Here is a 21,313-nt window from a genome sequence, read left to right as displayed (position 1 = left end):
GGCCATTCAAAAAGTGGGCATGTTAGAGCAGAACATACATGGACAGTGACTCAGGGGAACTGGATGCAAGCCTGGCTTCTATTTTAGAGGACCACTCGCCTCCAACAACACCTCCATTACCCCCATTACAGGAGAAATTACAGCCACTGGGAAGGAACCACTATGTCTTAGGAAAGGGAAACGTGGGGGCGGAGGGGGAGGTGGTTCAAAAATCTGTGAAGATATTATGGCTAGAAATTTTATGTACGTCTGCTGGTGCACCATAGAGACCATAGAGAAGATAAGACTTTATTGTGCACTACTGTGGAAATTTGCCTTTGGCTTCACCATGGTTACAAAAACTACAGATCGGGAATAAGCAGATGCAACAATACAAAAAAAAAAAAAAAAAAAAAAAAAAAAATTAGCACAAGTTCAAACTCATATTTAGACAGAACTTCAAGCACTAACTGCTAATATAAAGTGGATAAAAACATACAACATTGCCAACCACCAAAACACACATATTTCTAGGGAGTAATGGGATTTTGGTATGAAAACAAAATTAAAAATAAATTTGTTTAATTTTTTCCTTATGTGTCATTAAACAGTTATGATATGGAGTTGTAAACAAGATAGAAATTAGTTTTCTACTGTAGACTTGATAAGAGAAGATTGCTGGTTCAGTTCCATGCAACAATGGGAGGGCAGGTACAAGCTGCAAGCTAGTTGGTATTAAATGTACAAGCACTGAAGCCCCTGTTGCTGCTGCACTTCACTTGACCCTGTACCTTGACATTTGTAATGAAATGAAAATGGCTGAATGTTAGCACCTAGGAGTGCTATTCAGAAAGCTACAGTCTAACTACCTTGGAAAAAAAAATATTCTTCAATAACTTTCACCCACCACCATGCATGTTCCCTGTTAAATATCAACCAGTCACCTCCTGTGTGTGCAAAAGGAGCTGTGCAGACCCTCCTGTGTGCATTTTTCTCATACCAGCAGCATAACAAAATACACCAGACTACACCGGTTTTATCTGGAAGTTCATCTCCTCATTCTGCATGGATGGTGTCTGACTTAGCACAGCTATGTTTGAAATGCCAGCACACATCTGCTGTGTTCTTGCTTAAAGATCAAAGTTTCATGTGTTAAGCAATGTATCCAATAATACTACAACCACGGAGTCCCTGCTCCTTAGCGTCATGTCCCAGGACGGGGAGTGATCACATTTTTATTGGGGTTTCCTACAGCAGCACTGTTCTGTACACACAGGCAGGGATGGAGCAAGAGAGAAAGGTCACCAGTGGACCAGGGATTTCCCTGACCTTTGCCAAAGGCTACTGAGGTTTAACTGGACAAAGTCCAGACATCTACAATGACATGCTGTTCATGTGCAGGCAAGGATTTTTGCAGATTTTGTAACCTTTCCAAACCATTTTTGGTCTTCACTATATTTTTCACAACAGGCTTCGCTGTAATGGGAATATGTTGAAGCAGCAATTGTTTCTCAGTTTTAAAGAGAAGTGGTCAAATGATGTATGGCTGAAGCCCAAGCTTAGATCATATGTTCTGATGAAAGATTGTTTTGTTCCTGAACCCTAGGTCACCTCTTTTCTAACCAGAAGCCAGAGGTCACTGTGTGCCCAACTCAGAAGTGGTACCCTGCCCCTGGCCATTGAAGTAGGGCGGTTCACAGCCATTCCTGAAGAGAATGGGATTTGTAATGTCTGTGATTTAAAAGATGTTGAAAATGAATTTCATTTTATGTTTTATTGCACGCTGTACGACGACTTGAGGGTCCCTTCATTTGAGGCCATGCAAAACCAAAAACCTAAGCTATTCTGTGTAGATGATGGCCACAAATTGAAATGGCTCTTTAATGCTGAAGTATTTAAGACTGCAAACTTTATTTCCAAGCCCTGGAATAGAAGGCAGCATATTTTCTTTAATTGATACATAACTTGAGGGGTATATTTTGGAAGTGCCTGGATTTGGATTTGACTTTGTATTCCTGAATTATTCCAATGCGTAGTTTGTTGTTGTTGTTGTTGTTGTTGTTGTTTTTGTATGTTTGAACATGGTTTTGTAATGTGTACAACAGTGTCTTGTAAGTCCATAAGGGCTGGGCTTCTGAGTGAAGCATGACACTTAAATAAAAGAAAATCATCATTATCATCTATAATTTTAATTTCACTGAGAAAACCTGTTAAAATGGTGTTGGTGTGTTTTTTGCTGGGGTCTGTACCAAACAAAACATGTTTTCTTTAATCTGAAAAATACAATTTGCCTGCCTGGGCAGCCCTGTAGCACCATAATACTTTATTTACAGCAATGTTTCATCACACATTTTACATTTATCAAAAAAATTGCAGCCCCTGCTATTTGCATATTCCATTTGGTAATATTCCAATTTTGATATTTTGATTGATTGTTCAGCTACTGGACACACTGGATAAGGGACACTGATTTTTAATGTTTGCCTGTTGTGGGGTGTGAATTTAAATTCACTCTCAAACAGGACTGTAGTTCTTGAGTCAGTCTTACTAATCACTTCATGACAACTTGGACTTGCCTCAGTCTTGTACCTATTTCAAATTGCCTTGTCTTGATCTTGGCTACTATTGTATGATCATCTCAGCTTTTTCTTGATTATTATCCTCTGTACTGAGGAGTTGGATGATGAAGGCCTTAGCTCAGAGCTCCTGCAGAAATACAGTATCTACATCTCTGTTCATCTTTAAGAAACTCCCTGGAGCTGTGGTTTTACATTTAGAAAGACATGTTGACTGTTAATTGCCTCTTTTGGCCTTGGTGTTGAAAAGGACTTGATTTGCTCTGGTCTCTAGTTTGTCTTTGTTGTCGACCCCCTCTCTTGTGCCTGCTCTTGAAAATGCCTTGGTCTTGACGACACGCCTGCTCTCAGTTCTTTCCTTTAGAAAATGCCCTTTGAAATTCACACACTGAAAAGCTTTTGGCATGCGAAGGCCATCCTATCTAAACTATTATGGAATATCAGACTGACGAAGTCTCTGGGAAATGAATAACATTTTCTATAAATACTATGAATCAGTTGAAATGAAGGTGAAATAAATCCAGCCCTGATGTAAGCATGTTGGTGAAAGCTTTAATTTCACAGCACTATTCATTTAGGGAAAAGTAAAAAAAAAAACATGATTTGCTGTTATTGTCTCTAATTAAAAAAAACAACAGCAACAACAGATTGGCCGTTTTGCCTTTGCAAAGTATCTCTCTCTCTCTCTCTCTCTCTCTCTCTCTCTCTCTCTCTCTCTCTCTCTCTCTCTCTCTCTCTCTCTCTCTCTCTCTCTCTCTCTCTCTCTCTCTCTCTCTCTCTCTCTCTCTCTCTCTCTCTCTCTCTCTCTCACACACACACACACGAAGAGCCCTTGCTGTGCTCCCTGGGGAACTGCCGTGATGCACATATAGAAATAAAGTTGATCTATAATTCAGCAGAGGGAAGCTCTGTGGCTTCAAATCACAGCGGTGGAAAAACAGTCTTCACATTAATAACACTGAGATAAGTGAGTTCGCTGTCGGAAGATAATGGAAATAATAGAGAAGGTTTTAAGGCAGGTTTAGGGTACATGAAGTGAGAGCAATTACATTGATCCCAAGGATTTAAAAAACTAATGCTAGATAAACATTTGTTTTATTATTATTTTATTTTATGAGGGTGGAAACGGACAATAGTGATCATGCGATAATATTCATAGGGATAGTCTATTATAAATTACATCGCACAAAAAGCAAAACTAGGAGTCCCTATAAGAATTTCGTTGCATAAAGCAGTCAGAAACCCCATAAAGTAGAATAAATATCATTTTAAACTAGCCTACGTACCGTTTTTATAAAAATGCAGGTAATTAATTTCTCATTAGGAAACTCACCTGTGAAATTTGTCTCGACCCTCAGGATTGTTTTAATTTCCGAACCGGCATGCTCTTCCAGTTTTACCTCACCCCATGGTAAGTTTTATATTACCAACTTGGTTTAAAATCACATGAAAGTCTTCAGATCATTTCACTATAGGGTACAAAAAGGAGGAAGAGCCGTCCACTGCAGTCTGAATACAGTGACAAACGCCTGTAGATTAATAATCTGATGGAATGTCCAGATCACTGCCAGTCAGCCTCTCAGAGTCAACTTGGGAGCGCAGTTACTCCTCCATCTGACACTCTGCTCCGCTCACTGCTCCAGCGAAGTCTTCGGCTTTTTCCGTCACATTCCGGCACAGGCTCGTGTCTCTCAGCCTACCGACCCATCATCGACCCTACCTGAAGCCCAACAGGCTGATGCCTTCACTTTACCTCCCATGGCATGACTAGGCCTATAATATGACCATGCATCTATAGTCAGTTTACGGTGACTTTGTAGTATTCATGATATCATTTTCCCCGGTAGGCCTATAATATCCCGTTTTTACTACAGGGACGTGATATTTCTCTCCCTCCCACTCAGTGCGTTCGCGCGCCCGCGCGCGCGCGTGTGTGCGCGCGTGTGTTTCTTCTTGGTTCTCAATTGTAAGTTTATACTGGCCTTAAGATCCGCAATGAGATTTTATGAAACCTCCTATAATATTTCTTAATAATCCTGTCATATTATAGTAACAATATCACTCTCTGGAGAAAGATCATGTGTCCTTTGCTAAGCAAGCACTGAAGCTACCCATGAAAAAGACCACATGGAGTGAATCTCAACAGAAGTATATGAGTCAAAACCCAAGTTCACTGAGATCGTACACCTCCTCTAACAGTGGCTTCCCAGGGAGCAAAAAATGGATGTCATTATTGAAACTGCACTCATTAAAAAGAGAAAAAGATAAAACATACAGTACAGGCCAAAAGTTTGGACACACCTTCTCATTCAATGCGTTTTCTTCATTTTCATGACTATTTACATTGTAGATTCTCACTGAAGGAATCAAAACTATGAATGAACACATGTGGAGTTATGTACTTAACAAAAAAAGGTGAAATAAGTGAAAACATGTTTTATATTCTAGTTTCTTCAAAATAGCCATCCTTTGCTCTGATTACTGCTTTGCACACTCTTGGCATTCTCTCGATGAGCTTCAAGAGGTAGTCACTTGAAATGGTTTTCAACAGTCTTGAAGGAGTTCCCTGAGGTGTTTAGCACTTGTTGGCCCCTTTACCTTCACTCTGCGGTCCAGCTCACCCCAAACCATCACGATTGGGTTCAGGTCCGGTGACTGTGGAGGCCAGGTCATCTGCCGCAGCACTCCATCACTCTCCTTCTTGGTCAAATAGCCCTTACACAGCTTGGAGGTGTGTTTGGGGTCATTGTCCTGTTGAAAAATGAATGATGGTCCAACTAAACGCAAACCGGATGGGATGGCATGTCACTGCAGGATGCTGTGGTAGCCATGCTGGTTCAGTGTGCCTTCAATTTTGAATAAATCCTCGACAGTGTCACCAACAAAACACCCCCACACCATCACACCTCCTCCTCCATGCTTCACAGTGGGAACCAGGCATGTGGAATCAATCCGTTCACCTTTTCTGCGTCTCACAAAGACACGGCGGTTGGAACCAAAGATGTCAAATTTGGACTCATCAGACCAAAGCACAGATTTCCACTGATCTAATGTCCATTCCTTGTGTTTCTTGGCCCAAACAAATCTCTTCTGCTTGTTGCCTCTCCTTAGCAGTGGTTTCCTAGCAGCTATTTGACCATGAAGGCCTGATTCACGCAGTCTCCTCTTAACAGTTGTTCTAGAGATGGGTCTGCTGCTAGAACTCTGTGTGGCATTTATCTGGTCTCTGATCTGAGCTGCTGTTAACTTGCGATTTCTGAGGCTGGTGACTCGGATGAACTTGTCCTCAGAAGCAGAGGTGACTCTTGGTCTTCCTTTCCTGGGTCGGTCCTCATGTGTGCCAGTTTCGTTGTAGCGCTTGATGGTTTTTGCGACTCCACTTGGGGACACATTTAAAGTTTTTGCAATTTTCCGGACTGACTGACCTTCATTTCTTAAGTAATGATGGCCACTCGTTTTTCTTTAGTTAGCTGATTGGTTCTTGCCACAATATGAATTTTAACAGTTGTCCAATAGGGCTGTCGGCTGTGTAGTAACCTGACTTCTGCACAACACAACTGATGGTCCCAACCCCATTGATAAAGCAAGAAATTCCACTAATTAACCCTGATAAGGCACACCTGTGAAGTGAAAACCATTTCAGGTGACTACCTCTTGAAGCTCATCAAGAGAATGCCAAGAGTGTGCAAAGCAGTAATCAGAGCAAAGGGTGGCTGTTTTGAAGAAACTAGAATATAAAACATGTTTTCAGTTATTTTACCTTTTTTTGTTAAGTACATAACTCCACATGTGTTCATTCATAGTTTTGATTCCTTCAGTGAGAATCTACAATGTAAATAGTCATGAAAATAAAGAAAACACATTGAATGAGAAGGTGTGTCCAAACTTTTGGCCTGTACTGTACATATATACACTTTTGCTGACCAGGAGTCCGAAAAACTAGTGGATTTAAAAAGTCTGATGGTTAGTATGCATTTGTGTGTCATGTGATGGTTTATCAGTAGAGTCTGTTTCCACTTGGTAGTGCTTCCATGACTCTGCCTCTAATGTAGTAGGATGGAGAGACTATAGAGATCTATCAACCTATCTATAGCTGTGATGATGTCACCACCTAGTGGTCAAGCCATGGTTTTGCATCTGTGTTTGTGCTCCTTTGTTCCATCTTTCCTCTAGAAAGACTACCAACAGTCCAACAACAACTTAGAGACTGTAGGTAATCTCCTTTGCTATTTGTTACATAAAAAAAATTCACATTCACAAAGTCCTACTGTTTGATGCTGGTGGTTTGAACTGAACAGTGACCAGATGTGTTTTGTGTAATAAATGGTAACCAAATCCAAGTAGGCCTATGGCTGTGCAAGGTGAGACAGCTGAAAGCGATCCACAGATAAGTATGGATTCCATATACACTCATTCCAGCTGGTGGGGGTTTTGGGTTTCATTATGGTAATTCAGCTTTATGGTGTCAAAGGGTAAATGAATGCATCAAAAGCTCCAATATATAGTACATACTTATTGCTGTTGAAACACTGTCACCCAGCTTCTGACTTTGCTTACATTTTGATTTATTGAGTTGAAAGCAGTTTTCCCTCACATTGTTTGATGCAGCTTTTCATAAACTGACAGAATAACACAAGTTTACATATACACTATTCTAAGGTTGTACATAGTTAAAAAAGATAAAGTAGTAGATATGTTTTTTTAACTCAATATCTTTCCATCTTTTGAAAAAGCTTGTTTTTTCCATGTGGACATAAACCTTGGAACAATCTGTAATTACATAATCCCGTAAATCAGGGATTGTGACTTAAAAAAAAGAAAGAAAAAGAAAGAAAGAAAGAAAGAAAGAAAGAAAGAAAAAAGTTCCAGGTATCAGAGCAGCAGGTTTGTCAGGCCACACTGACATGCTCTACTTGAACCTCGTGTGAACTTGTGGCACCTGTTTCACCTTTTTAGCTTTACAACACTTACAGGAGAAGTACAGCTTGATGTGGCTGCTAAACCTCTGGTCTCTGACACCATAGATGAGTGGACTGAGGAGACGTGGAAGCACGTTGGTGACCAAGAAGGAGGAGAAGTAGATGTTGTTGCGGCTGGCAGGCAGATGTATGGCCAAAAGGTTGAAGAACGGTGCGACGTAGGACAACATGCAGATTAGGAGTTGGACTCCGTGGAGCAGGATGGTGCTGCGGACCTTTCTGGCTGAGTCCTTAGTGGCAGTGGAAGCCACCCTGGCAGCAAAGAAGACCTTCAGGTAGGTGATGATCACAGTCAGGAACACAAAGGACAAGGTAACAACCTGGAAGACGTGAGGACAGACAAAGTTTTCAGCTGTGGCAGAGAGATTAGACAAGTATGATTCACTTCACCCTGACACCTTTTTGTTTGGTGAAATATAAATGTGAGCTGCAGTTGATCTATTATGAATGATCCACCTGGACAACCACCCTGTGAGCCTTGTTTTCAGGGGTGTTGTACAAACTAGTGCTGTGACAAATGACTCCCTTCGAGAAGACAAGCATGGGCCGTTTCACAAGCACGATGAAGACGTCTGTTAGGGCACTGATTGAGGAGATGGCCCATATCAGTCCAATCAGAGCGTAGGTTCGCCGCACCGTACAGATCTGGGTGTGGTGAAGAGGTCGGCAGACAGAGATGTACCGTTCGATTGCCATGCCAGCCAGATTCAGAGGGCTGTTCCTGGATAAAGGGAGACAGTAAGAACAACAACACTGATAATTTGTATAGCACTTTTTAATTCTGAGTTACTGTGTGAGATGATTTATGTACAATAAAAAGTTAAAGGCCTTGACAGGCAGCAATTATGAGTGGGGTAATTGATCATGAGGATACAATGGTACAAAAGCTTGTTTTTAAGCAAGGATACACACTTTATGTGCACCTGTGTTCTGTAGATTTAAATTTCAGATTTAAATTTGCAGATTTATTTTATTTCAATTTATTTTATTTATTTTATATTATTTATTTTGGGATGGGGGTGCGTTTCAAAATAAACTGTTGTGGAAGTAGCCTAATAACTTTGTTTCAGTAATGGAGTGCAGAGGAGGAGCCTGTCATCCAGCCAATATAGAAATTTAGAAAGCCCATACCAGGAACTAACAAGAGGCTGTAACCTGTATGGTGGAAAGACTTTTAATAGTGTAAAGCCCTTTGAGACTGCAGACAGTGATACTGGACTCTAAATAAAGCTGGACTTCACTGACACATTTTGTTACTGATTGGCTTAAAAGGGATGACTACATCATATTTGGGAATTACCATGTAAACTAGTAAATACATGCTAGCACTAACAATACCACTGATGTTATATAGAAACTACCAGTCATCTTGACCACAGTCGCATCTATTCATGGTTATTTTTTTATTTTTTTTTTTAATAAGGTTAACAATGAATGTCTCAAACATATGTTGATATTTAACAGTAGTAATTGTAGTCCCTTAAAGAAGACATAATCATAAAATAATAACCATGTTCTTAAAGATTAGTAGACCACTTTTGGATTTTTTTCAAAGTCTTAAGTCTTAAAACATGTAATGTCCATACATTTGTCTACACATATACATCTGTTGATAAATATTTGCAGGCCTTTGCCCTCAGTGCTCACCATTACATCACACTGTGAAATTTCCAGGATGCTTTTGCCATAAATTACAGTAAATTAGTCTGCCTGCACAACTGATTATAGCTTTTCATCCCACCCACCCCCCACCACTTCCCAACACAAACACACACACACACCCCTACTTGTTTGTGATGATCCCTATGAGCAACAAGACGTGGCAAGTACCAAAGCCCAGGGGAACACTGTAGGTCAAGATGTGCAGCATCACACAAGCTGTGAGCATGATAATGTCGTTGATCACCAGATGGATGTACAGCACATACCTGGAGGAAAGGCCAGAGGTAAAATGTGGAAACAGAAAGATGAAAAAGGAGAATGGAATAAGAGAAAGGAAAAATGGAAAGAAAGGGAAGAAAGAGGAGGGAAGGCAATAAGAGGAAAGAGGCTGAATGAGGAGAAAGTAAATGAAAGGCAGGGCAGATGAAGTTTGCACATCTTATTTTTGTAGGTCCAGTTGAAACAAGAAGGGTATCACAACCAGAGCCAGATCATAAGAGCATGTGGCCAAAATTCATGAGCCCCACTCCACAGCACACAACACCTCAACACTTTTTTTTTCTTCTCATTGCACCTCTTTGGCTCTGAAGTGATGAGAGTATTTGCCTTTATATTCCACATTGTTTAGCTCTAATTTAAATATTGACAGTACACTTCAATATGTCCCACATAGTGTTGGAACGCCTCAAATTGTACAGAAATTGAAGAGTCGATGAAACAAACTGTCATAACATCGTAAAGAAGAGTCCTCTCAGCCTGTATATTGTTCATTGAGTTGATTCTGTATTTAAGATTCATACATAACAGCAAAATAATGTCAGATACATGTACACAGCCAAGGAAAGACACAGCACACAGGCCTTTCTTACCTGGGGTCTCGCTGGAAGACCTGGCTCTTGAAGTAGATGTGTACGAAGAAGCCATTGATGCAGTTGATGATGAGGCCGAGGGCAAAGGTGATGAAGTTTTTTGTGAAAGTACCACTGAAGCTATCCAGACGTCCAGTCAAGTTCATACTGCACCTCAGCCCACTTTGCCCTGGCAGAACAAACTCAGTTTAAACTCAGCTCTGGAACCAAAATCCATAGATTTTAAAGAGGGGAAAAAAACATTTTCAGTACAGCGTGCTGGTCAAATGAATGGAAGTTTAATTTCAGTTATTTTTAACCAGTTTTTTTCTTTTGAGAGCTCTGAACGGGACTGTTGTCTTAACATCGCTCCCACCCACTCCTGCTGGATTTCTGACCATTAGCACCTGCACAACAGTTACATTGATTTTCAGTTTTCTCCTGTCCCGCAGGTAAAACATGTTATTTTACTGTCTAGTCCCTGCAGGATCTCAATCCCAATGTAGTCCTCTACTTCACTTCCTAAGTTTTGCTGTAATGATGATTGTTTTGAAAATTTCATCACTTACTTCACAGAAGAGCTTTATGTTAACTCTCAACACTACAGTTAAATATTAAAATAAGCAAATGTGCAAATGTACAGTTACCAACATTTCAGTCAACACTTCTGGACTGCCGGCATCAGTGGATTGTGGCTATGTTCACTGGTTTTGTTGAAATGCCTCCATGCAGGTGTATACTGACAAATGTTATCAAAGTTTCAACACAATCAGTCACAATGATGACAAAAACAATAATGCTGCAATTATCTGTTAAACATTAATGTTCTTCTGTGTGTTTCCATGATAAACTTGAAGGATGGAAAAGCATCATAGCCCCTTATTTTTCTGTGCTAAAAATGATGTCAGTCTAGAAAAAGTGCCTTCACTAAGATTATAACTGGCCTTACGTAAGTACAATAGAATACAAGGATCTCCTGCAAGCTATTATTTCAGAGTCCAGATGAAAGGGTAATGTACTGATTAATTCAAAACAAATTTCTGAATAAATTCAATAAACAAACAGCACAGATTTATCATGCCAAAATCAGTGGGCTACATTTCCACATTTTGACTGATAGTTTTGGAAAAAAAAAAAAAAAATTATTCAAAATGATGAATTTGTAGGTATAATTTTAATCTTCTCTAATCTCTGTTTAATATAAATGTAGCCTCAAGGTCCTGACTTCATTAAAATGGTTTGATCCTAAAACAGTACATTTAGTACAGTGACATACACAGTCCCTGTAAAAGACTGCAAGTTAGTGTAAGCTGTAACCTCAACACATCTCAAATCAATACAGTGAAATTGAATCATTATGCACTTTCATTTCCTACTTTGAAGCTACAGCACATTAACAACACATTTCAAATCTTTTCACATTAAAACAATCGTACTTCGAAGCAAAGTCATTTGGCAGCTACGTGTTTTATAGGACTATCAAAGCCATATGACTCATACTTACTCATCAAATGATATCCAATTTAAATGACCAAACACACTTTTCTGACTTACCTCGATGTGCCAGCCTGGTTGACTAGATGACACATGGAAGAGATGCTGGATTATATAGATTTCCTGCACTCATTTAAAAGTGATATGGGATTATCTACTGGGAAACATGGAAGGGAGAAAGAGAGAGGATGACGTGGAGATGTAGATACGGACAGAGGAAAGAGCATCTCTAAAGACTGAAATTTTTGGTTTCTGTGTTATACATTTTTCAGCCTCCGGAATGACTTAATCTGACAAAAAATTTTTACAATCACATTAACTACAGTGAGATTATTGTAAATCTGTGAGCTTTCTTCAACCTTTTAATCATCTTTTAATCATTGGTGAAAAGAGTTCCAGAATGTCATTACACTTAAAATCAGTAAAAGTCATTGACCTACTCAAGCAGAGGACATCGTTACATGTGATCTTTGGAATTCTATAAAAACGGCCGAACAGAGAGGACTACATGCAGCAAAGAGCCCATACTGGATTTGTCACGAACTGAGCAAACAGACAATGGACCCACAAAGCAGAGCTGAAACAGGCTGGTGGCGATTAACGTTTTTTTACAGAAAAAGGTCGGTACACTAGGGTCAGTCAAAAACAGGCAGAGGTACAAAATCGCCAGGCAAAAAAAGGGTAAAGAGGAATCAGAGCTCTAAATCGAACACGGGGAACAAAACACGAGGAAATAACGCCGGAAAGCTGGGGACTAAACAACACAGACGATCTGACACACACACTGGGAGAGGGAGGTATATATACACATACAAGGAGAGGGGATAATAAGACACAGGTGAAAAACATTGGGATTATTACAAGAGGCGGGAACAGAACAAAGAGGGGAAGTAAAGACAGCGACAACGACAGGGGAGACAAGACTTTCAAAATAAAACAGGAAACAGACACTATACACAATGGGACCTGACAGGATTCAAACCCAGGCCGCTGCAGTAAGGACTTAGCCTCCACTTCTTTTTCTCATTTGTTGACTGTTTCCTTCTTGCAAATGGCCCCAAAATTTCATAATTCATGACTGTCCAGTTTCTTCTGCTTATGGAGAGCCCAAATCATGCAACTCATGGAGGAACCAACCATCCAGTAGGTCAACCACTGCTAAAGCACTCCACCAATCAGGCCTTCATGGTAGAGTGGCCAGACGGAAGCCACTTCTCACTAAAAGGCACATGGCAGCCTGCCTGGAGTTTGCCAAAAAGCACCTTAAGGATTCCAAGACCAGGAGAAACAAAATTCTCTGGTCTGATGAAACTAAAATAGAACTTTTTGGCCTGAACTCCAAGCATTATGTGTGGAGAAAAATAGGCACTGCTCATCACCTGGCCAACACCATCCCTACTGTGAAGCATGGTGGTGGCAGCATCATGCTGTGGGGATGTTTTTCTGCAGCACAAATGGGGAGACTAGTCCGCATAGAGGGAAAGATGACAGCAGCCAAATATAGAGAGATTCTTCAACAAAACTTGCTCCAAAATGCTCTCGAATCCAGACTGGGGCGACGATTCATCTTCCAACATGGCCCGAAGCACACAGCCAAGATAACAAAGGAGTGGCTTCAGGAGCTGTCTGTAAATGTCCTTGAGTGGCCCAGCCAGAGCTTGGACTTGAATCCCATTGAACATCTCTGGAAAAACCTAAAAATGGCTGTCTCCAGATGCTGCCCCTCCAACCTGACTGAGCTTGAGAGGATCTGCAGAGAAGAATGGGAGAAAATGCCCAAACCCATACGCAAATCTGATATATGGCCATATATGTAAACTACATATTAAGTATATATGTCCATGTATGTCTCATACATATATGATAATTTTATAGGCATATATGACAAATATATTTTAAAATATAGCAAAAATGGCCACTTTCAAATATGTTCCATATATTTTTCCAGATATACACATATGGCAAATATATTTCTATTGCCTAAATGTTAATATAGGATTTCGTCATATACTGTTAATCATATTAAGGATCCAAATCATACTTGCCAACAAAATATAAGATATCATGGTAAGGCTTTGGGCTTTCAAACTGTGTCAAATTATTTTCAAACTCCCAAAAATCCCTGAGATTCGGTGAGTTGAAAAAGTGTGTTTCTCCTTCACTCCCCAGATTTTGGGTTCCAGATATAATGGGAGTCTACGGGGGAGAGAGCTGGCCAGGGCCGGAGTGGGACTCATTTTCAGCCCTGGAGTTTCATGCCTCAGACCGGCCCACTTTAGATCATGACCCATTGTTATTAAAATCAAAAAATATAACAGGTCACTACTATCGTTTGGTCATAGAAAGTGGTTATATTGGAACTAATGCTTGCTTGTTCACACACTCTGTTACAAAAACTCACCTGTTCCTTCCACACTGACAGGAGCAATCCCCTCATCACTACTGGCTCCTGGCTCTGCTTCTGACACCACATCACATTTTAAAAATTGTCATAATTCTCAGCACAAATTGTAAGTTATACCTATAACTATGGATCTATTTCGACCTCACTCAGACCGTCACCACGGTCTTCACCTTGAATGATGCCATCCTACTACCTATCCTCGAGACCTTATGTCAACAAAGTCATGTGACTGACCTCAGGAGGCGCGGCCCCAAGTCTATAAGAGGTTCCGGGTGACGTCGCCTCCGCCTCCTGCCTGGAACGCCTCAGCCGGTTCTGAATGACAGAGAATGGTGGCGGTCATCGTTCGGTCTCATAAATCCATAGTTATAGGTATAACTTACGATCTATTTCGACCTCACTCAGACCGTCACCACGGTCTTCACCTTGGATGACTCATACCATCAAGGTCGTGAAGAACGGAAGACTCCACCGGATCCTGGTCTGAGCTTGCGGCAGAAAGCACAGCCAAACCTAGAGGCGCTGGTGCCGCCACGTTGACCCTGTAGAACCGAGCAAAACACATGGTTTGTTCCATGACGCTGCAGCACAAATCTCAGCCACTGACACCCCCTTTAAGGCTGCCCAGGAGGTCACCATGCTCCTCGTTGAATGTGCCACCAAATTCCCAGGCACAGGAAGACTCTGGCCCTCATAAGCTTGTGTGATGGTGTCCACCACCCAGTGAGACAAGCGCTGTTTCGAAACAGCAGCCCCCCGTTTGTTAACCCCATAGCAAACAAACAGTTGTGAATGAGAGTGCCGCAAAGATTGGGTGCACGCCAAGTAGGCCCTCAGTGCCCTCACTGGACACAGTGTGTGCAGTGCCACGTCCCCCTCAACAGAGGACGGGTCCGGCTGAAAGGAACTGATCTCCAACACCTGACTCACCATCTGGGGGTTCACGATCTTGGGCAGGAATGCAGGGTTCGGCCACAATGACACCCCTGAACCATCGGCCTTCCACCTCAAGCACTGCTCACTGGTGGACAGGGCGTGGAGCTCGCCAACGCTCTTGGCAGAACAGATCGCCAAAAGGAACAACGTCTTATGAGACAGTGACTTCAAATCCGCCTGGTCGATAGGCTCATAAGGGGCTCGGGTCAGAGACCTCAGGACCAAGGAAAGGTCCCATGCTGGAGCTCTAAGTACTCTGCCTGGGCGCAACCGGTATGCCCCCCTTAACAAACTGTGACCAACCAAAGGGTGTCTCCCCACCGAGACGCCCCCGACAAGCTCGTGAAAAGCCGAAATTGCCACTGAATACAACCTGACAGTGCTAGACGCTTTCCCAGAATCCAGAAGGGACTGAAGGAAGCGCAGAATGAGGTGCACGGAACAAGTAGAGGGTACTGCTCGCTGCCTGTGACACCAGCCAGAGAACTCTCTCCATTTCTGACTGTAGCTAGTCCGTGTGGAAGAGGCTCTAGCGCTACGTGTAGTCTGCAACACTGCCTCGTCTAGCTCCTCATCCTGGGGCTGCGGAGTGGCCATGCCCACAACTGCAGCGCCGCTGGTTTGGGGTGCCAGATTCGACCGTCTGCCTGGGACAGCAGATCTGCCCTGACCGGCAGGGGCCATGGTTGGCCGTGGACCAGCTGGAGGAGAGCTGGAAACCAGGACCTCCCTGGCCACCTGGGAGCTACCAGCAGAATCCTGTAATGTCCCCCCGCCACCCTGTGGAGGACATGGTGGATCAGAGGCAACGGGGGAAAAGCATACAACAAGCCTGTTGGCCACTCGTGAGACAGTGCATCTATTCCCAGGGGAGCCCCTTGAAACTCCAGGGAGAACCACTGATTGCAGTGGGTCGTGCTCTCTGACGCAAAGAGATCGACCTGAGCTCTGCCGAATCGGGACCAGAGCAGCGCCACCACCTGCGGATGTAATCGCCATTCGCCCGGGAGTGGTCCCGTCCTGGACAGGAGATCCGCTGCTTGATTCTCCACCCCGGGGATAAACAGTGCCCTGAGGGATGCCAGACGAGGATATGCCCACAACAGGAGCCTCCTCGTCTCCTGGAGACAGTGGAGAGACCTGGTACGTGGAGGAGTTGTCCGATCTCACCAGAACATGTTTGCCCCTGATAAATGGGAAAAGCTCCACCAATGCTAGGTGGACCGCCCTCAGCTCCAGCAAGTTGATGTGTTGGCCCTTCCAATGTGGTCCCCACACACCCCTCACTGTCCTGCCTTCCCAGACTGCACCCCAGCCAGTCATGGAGGCATCTGTTGACACTACCGCCCGCCGCGATGGGAGATTCCCCAATGGAACCCCTGTGGCTAAGAGGGCCCCATTCGTCCAAGGGCGCAGTGCCTGGACGAACTGTCGTGTCACCCTGAGCTTCACCTGTCTGTCCCGTTTGGGATGGAGACCGAAGGCCTTCAGCCACCTCTGCAGAGGCCGTGCTCTGAGAAGGCCCAAGGGAACCACCGTCACTGCGGCTGAAATCATCCCTAACAACCTCTGAAACTGAGCCACTTCCAGCCGCCTGCCCGGCTGAAACTGCTCCGCTAAGGCCACTAGCCTCTCCACCCTCCGAGGAGTGAGGTAGACCAACATGGTGAGAGAGTTGAGAGTTAGCCCCACAAACACCGCCTGTTGTGTAGGTTCAAGATTGCTTTTTGTCAGATTTACCTTGAAGCCCAATCCCTGAATGTGGTCCATAACCATCTTTGTGTCCTGGAGCACCTGGGCCTCATGCTCAGGGCTGTGCACCCGCTTGCGACTCCTGCTCTGTTTTGAGCCATGCCTGCTGTCCCCTACTTCCAGAGGAGGGAGGGCCGCCTTCTTCCGAGCCGTCTCCTCCACCATCTTAGCTCTGCGCTTGCGCTCCTCCAGGGGAAGCTCCGCAGCTGCCAGGCATGGCTTTTCAATATCCTCCACCTGGTGTGCCACACCCAAACATTGGGGGCACTCCCTGTGGCCATCACAGGGATCCATGTCCACCTGGCAATATCTGCACCACTGGGAGGCCATCTCCCAGTTAACAGACAATGTAAATACAACACAAAACGCACCACACTGCGGACAGCGGGGGATTTTCCAAGGCCAAAAATCACCTGGATTTCACTTTAAACTGAGAACCCACTGCGAACAGGGGAACAAAAACAAAGCAAAACAACACAATCCTGTGTGTGAAGAGCAATAAAATTAATCAATTAATCACTTACTTCAAAGCCCTGAGTGACTCATCACGCTACTCAGGCAGCTAATAAACACAAAGAGACGTCACCTGAGGAAAACTGATTATGTGGCATCCCTGCTGCATGCGCGAACGCTGTTGTCTGAACGCGGGTGTCTGTCCCCACAGACACCCGCTCACTGCGAACAGCCAACCACCGGGGCAAAATAACAGAAAAGAATGTCAATAAACACTTTGAAAACTGCACACCATGCTAAGCAAAACGGTAATAGTTCACTCACCAGTGCTCACCGCTCACCGTGCTCCAACCAGATGTAACACTGGAAGACACCTGTAACGAGCAGGAATAAACACGGATTCATCATCGGCCGTTTGTGCTATTAGACACCAGAAACTCACCGACGCCCACTCAACCCACAGGGACACTAGGCACCTGCACCGTAGTGACGGATTGATGGTGGGGTCTGGAAACAGTAATACTCACGGTCTCGGATGAGGCGAGTAAGGCAAAGAGGCGGAGGCGACGTCACCTGGAACCTCTTATAGACTTGGGGCCACGCCTCCTGAGGTCAGTCACATGACTTTGTTGACATAAGGTCTCGAGGATAGGTAGTAGGATGGCATCATTCAAGGTGAAGACCGTGGTGACGGTCTGAGTGAGGTCGAAATAGATCTCCCCTTTTAACAAAGCCTTCTGATCAATCACCCAAGTGCTGAATCATCTAGCATCTCAGGACACTTTTCATATAGAGCAGGTCTACACCATACTCTTCATTATATTAATTCTAATAATATTCACTCAATGAGCAATCCTACCTGCCCACTCTGTGGGCTCATGCCTGGTGCTGGATCTTGCTTCTGACTCTGGGGGACTACAAGACAAAGTTTTCCAGTTATGTGGTGTCGCATCATACTATTATTTAAACATGTTATGTTATGTTATGTTATGTTATGTTATGTTATGTTATATGTCACAACGCCACACAATTCATTGACTTGATAATTAATTAACTTGAACGGTGGTTTGCAGGCAAAGTTCAACTTCTTGCCTTACCCGTTTCATCGTCCTCATTGTCATTTCAAACCGCGAGCTCGTTTTAGTGAAAAAGTTGCCAATTATAGCAGATTTGGCTGCGTCTGTTTCCAGAGCTTTCCTCTTTTGAATTCTTGCCTTCTCCGCGCCACCCTTGCTCTATTTTCCATCTTTCAAACACCACTGCCAGTGGAGGCGGAGGCGGCCCAGGGACAGCGGCAAGCAGCATAGGTGATCAACCCACTGCCATGACTGAACACCGGCCCCCAAAAAATAACAAATAGGCTAAAAAAAAGTGAACACCGGCCCTCACGGCCCAAACATCAGACCAGCCCACCGGGAATTGTCCCGGTCCTCCCGATTAGCCACTCCGGGCTTGGAGCTGGCACTCCTGCCTCGTTAAGTGTCACCGTTTAAAAGTTGAAGCTACTTTGCTTTTGTATTTACATTTTTCAAAGCAAAACTAGTTTTCCTACTACTTTATCCTGAATTTATGCATGTGGAGTGAAAAATGTCTCTCTTTCTCTATCCATCTCGTCTGTCTGAACACTGAACTGAGCGGAAGACAGAAACCCCGCCGGTGTTACGGATTAACTGGTTTCCGTGTTAACTGGTGACCTTTGTTTGTAAACGTTGGGCGTTTCTCGTGGCAACAGAAGATGTTCTAATCACGGCGAGGGGACGCAGCTGACCTCACGAACGCCTATTATTAAATCTCTCTTATAATTTTCTAGACTTGGCTAACTATCTGCTCAACTTAGCTTGTTGGTGGTTCATGTGGTTTAGTGAAACGGTGGGATCAGAAATCTACTCCATATTTTGCTTTATTCATTCATTCATTCATCTTCTAAACCGCTTATCCTCACTAGGGTCGCGGGGGGGGTGCTGGAGCCTATCCCAGCGCACATAGGGCGAAGGCAGTGAAACACCCTGGACAGGTCACCAGTCCATCACAGGGCAGACAGACAAACACTGACATTCACACACACAGTCATACCTAGGGGCAATTTAGCTTCTCCAATTCACCTAACCTGCATGTCTTTGGACGGTGGGAGGAAACCGGAGTGCCCAGAGGAAACCCACGCAGACACGGGGAGAACATGCAAACTCCACACAGAAAGGACCTTGGGTGGGAATCGAACCCAGGACCTTCTCACTGTGAGGCGACAGTGCTAACCACTGCACCACCATGCCGCCCTATTTTGCTTTATTTTCTTCAAAATAAAAAAAAAAAAATATCCACCCGGGGTTCGATACCGGGTGTGAAACCTAAAAGAAATATTGCAAGTCATTTAATTAGACCACAAGACTAGCATACCTGGTGCATGACATGTCTGACAATATAACACATGTCAGGCAATAACAACCACACAGCCTCCTCCAGGTCTTGTATACTTCTGCCAGATTAACTTGTGACCGCTGTTACTGCGACGCACACAAATCCAATACGATCTAGCTGCAGACCTCCAGCGTGAGGCGTCTTCCGGTGCAGGCTCCCGTCTCAGGCCAACCTCCAGCGTGAGACCGGTTGGGACCGGAAGTGAGCACAATAAACTTCAAAATAAAACCGAGTTATCAATTTTGTAAGAGAAAACTTCGTAGCAGATTTATATTTAATTAGCAGACTTGGAGAAGTGAATGACATCAGTTTCTTAAATATATAGCACTTTTGATGTTGTCTACCTTCTATTTGTGGCATTTACCACAATTACACCAGTAACCAAAATATTAGTCCTCCAATGGGGTAAACTCCAGGTGCACGTACAAGAAATTTCAAATAAACCTTTAACCTGCTGCATCAATTTATAAACTTTTATCCTAAGAAAAACCTAACCTTTAATCTAAGAAAGACATGTAATCAGATGTCATATGATAAAGGTAACAACAGATAACAGATAACAGATACCACATACTGTCAACCTGGAGTCCCTCTGAGGAGTAGTTACATGAAAACATCAATCTATGCACATTTGTTCAGAGACTTAACAGCTCATGTGTAACATTTATTTAAGCGCCTTATTTTTCAAATTTCTATTGTATTAAATGTCTTCAATGATACACTGTACACCTGAAGATCTTAAGAATGTTGGCACCAATCAGATTTTCAATTATGCTTAAATATAAAATTGTCAGCATTTAGGGAGAGGGAAAGATAAAATTGCAGTCATTTTCTGGAAATGCACTAAGTCACCTGTGACCTTCATGGTATAATTTAAGTAAATAAATTAATATCTCATAACTACATATTTTTATATACAAAATGAAAATATAATACAATTAAAGCAATAAGGAAAACAGGATAAAAGGACACCAAATCACTCGCTTCTATTCAGCCTTTTATTAAACATTGTTAGCCTTAAATGCAATATCACAACCCATCCTTATTAGCCTGCTCCTTCATTTCACATTCAGCGTAGGCCATGTTGTCAGCAATCTCCTCACAAAAGACCCATATCTTCAGTTTTTTCGAATTTAAATTTGAAATGGTGAAGGATTGCTTCTGTCTCCTGTCTCCTGGTACTGCCTCACAACCTCTTCCAGTTCTTCCTCTCCCACAGTGAGGACACAGGGAAACCTTGGCCAGGGAAACCTTTTTGCAGTGATGAAGTACCCTGGCCCCCACCTCGTCCTATGAGAAAGACAGAGAAAAAAAAAAGTGTTAAATAAAAACTTGGGGGGTGATTAATGGTTTTTGTGTTAATTTTAAGAGCAGTTTAACAGACCGGTTGAATTTGACCGGGAGCACTAAAGTAAGGGGCAAGAGGTGAACACGACAGAGGGTTGAACAGCTTTGCACTAATTGTGATGTTAGATACTGCATGTGACGTTAACTCTGGAGAGCGAAAAGTGTCATCTCAGTAACACCGCGGCACAAACACGCCTCGTAAAACGTAGGCCATTACCTCGTTTGGACAGATAACACTACACAAATACAAAATATCAATGGCTAGATATAATGTACGACCAGGAGGGGGGTCCGCAAAACAGCGGAGAACTGACCCGGGACTTGTAGATGCTAAATGCAATTTAGCCTTCAAGTCAATAAAAGTCGTGTTTTGATCAACGTTAGGCTATCTCTCAAATAAATTATTTCAAACAAATTGTCGCTACCGCCCAACTTCCGACCCTAAGTTAACACAGTTAACATATTTAA

The 21,313-nt window shown here is 43.1% G+C and overlaps 1 protein-coding gene across 8 annotated transcripts; it reads right to left on the bottom strand.

The window, feature by feature from the left end:
• Positions 1–7,101: 7,101 nt before the first annotated feature.
• LOC115358667 (odorant receptor 131-2-like) lies at positions 7,102–12,321 on the bottom strand. Of its 8 annotated transcripts, none has more exons than XM_030050620.1 (6): positions 11,975–12,321; positions 11,599–11,692; positions 10,066–10,234; positions 9,322–9,462; positions 8,171–8,255; positions 7,102–7,854 (listed from the first exon to the last, which is right to left on the bottom strand). In XM_030050620.1, the coding sequence occupies exons 3-6, from the start codon at positions 10,209–10,211 to the stop codon at positions 7,465–7,467; spliced, it is 762 nt and encodes a 253-aa protein (XP_029906480.1). In that variant the 5' UTR covers positions 10,212–10,234; positions 11,599–11,692; positions 11,975–12,321; the 3' UTR covers positions 7,102–7,464. The 8 variants fall into 8 exon arrangements, with proteins under 8 accessions (XP_029906480.1, XP_029906474.1, XP_029906472.1 ...); XM_030050614.1 differs by having other exon boundaries at positions 7,991–8,255; positions 11,599–11,695; positions 11,975–12,320; XM_030050612.1 differs by having other exon boundaries at positions 7,991–8,255; positions 11,975–12,320.
• Positions 12,322–21,313: the final 8,992 nt, after the last annotated feature.

Source organism: Myripristis murdjan, chromosome 5 (genome assembly GCF_902150065.1).
Source record: "Myripristis murdjan chromosome 5, fMyrMur1.1, whole genome shotgun sequence".
NCBI lineage: Eukaryota > Metazoa > Chordata > Actinopteri > Holocentriformes > Holocentridae > Myripristis > Myripristis murdjan.
Note: the sequence above shows the minus strand (reverse complement) of the source record. Positions and strands in the feature narration are given on the sequence as shown.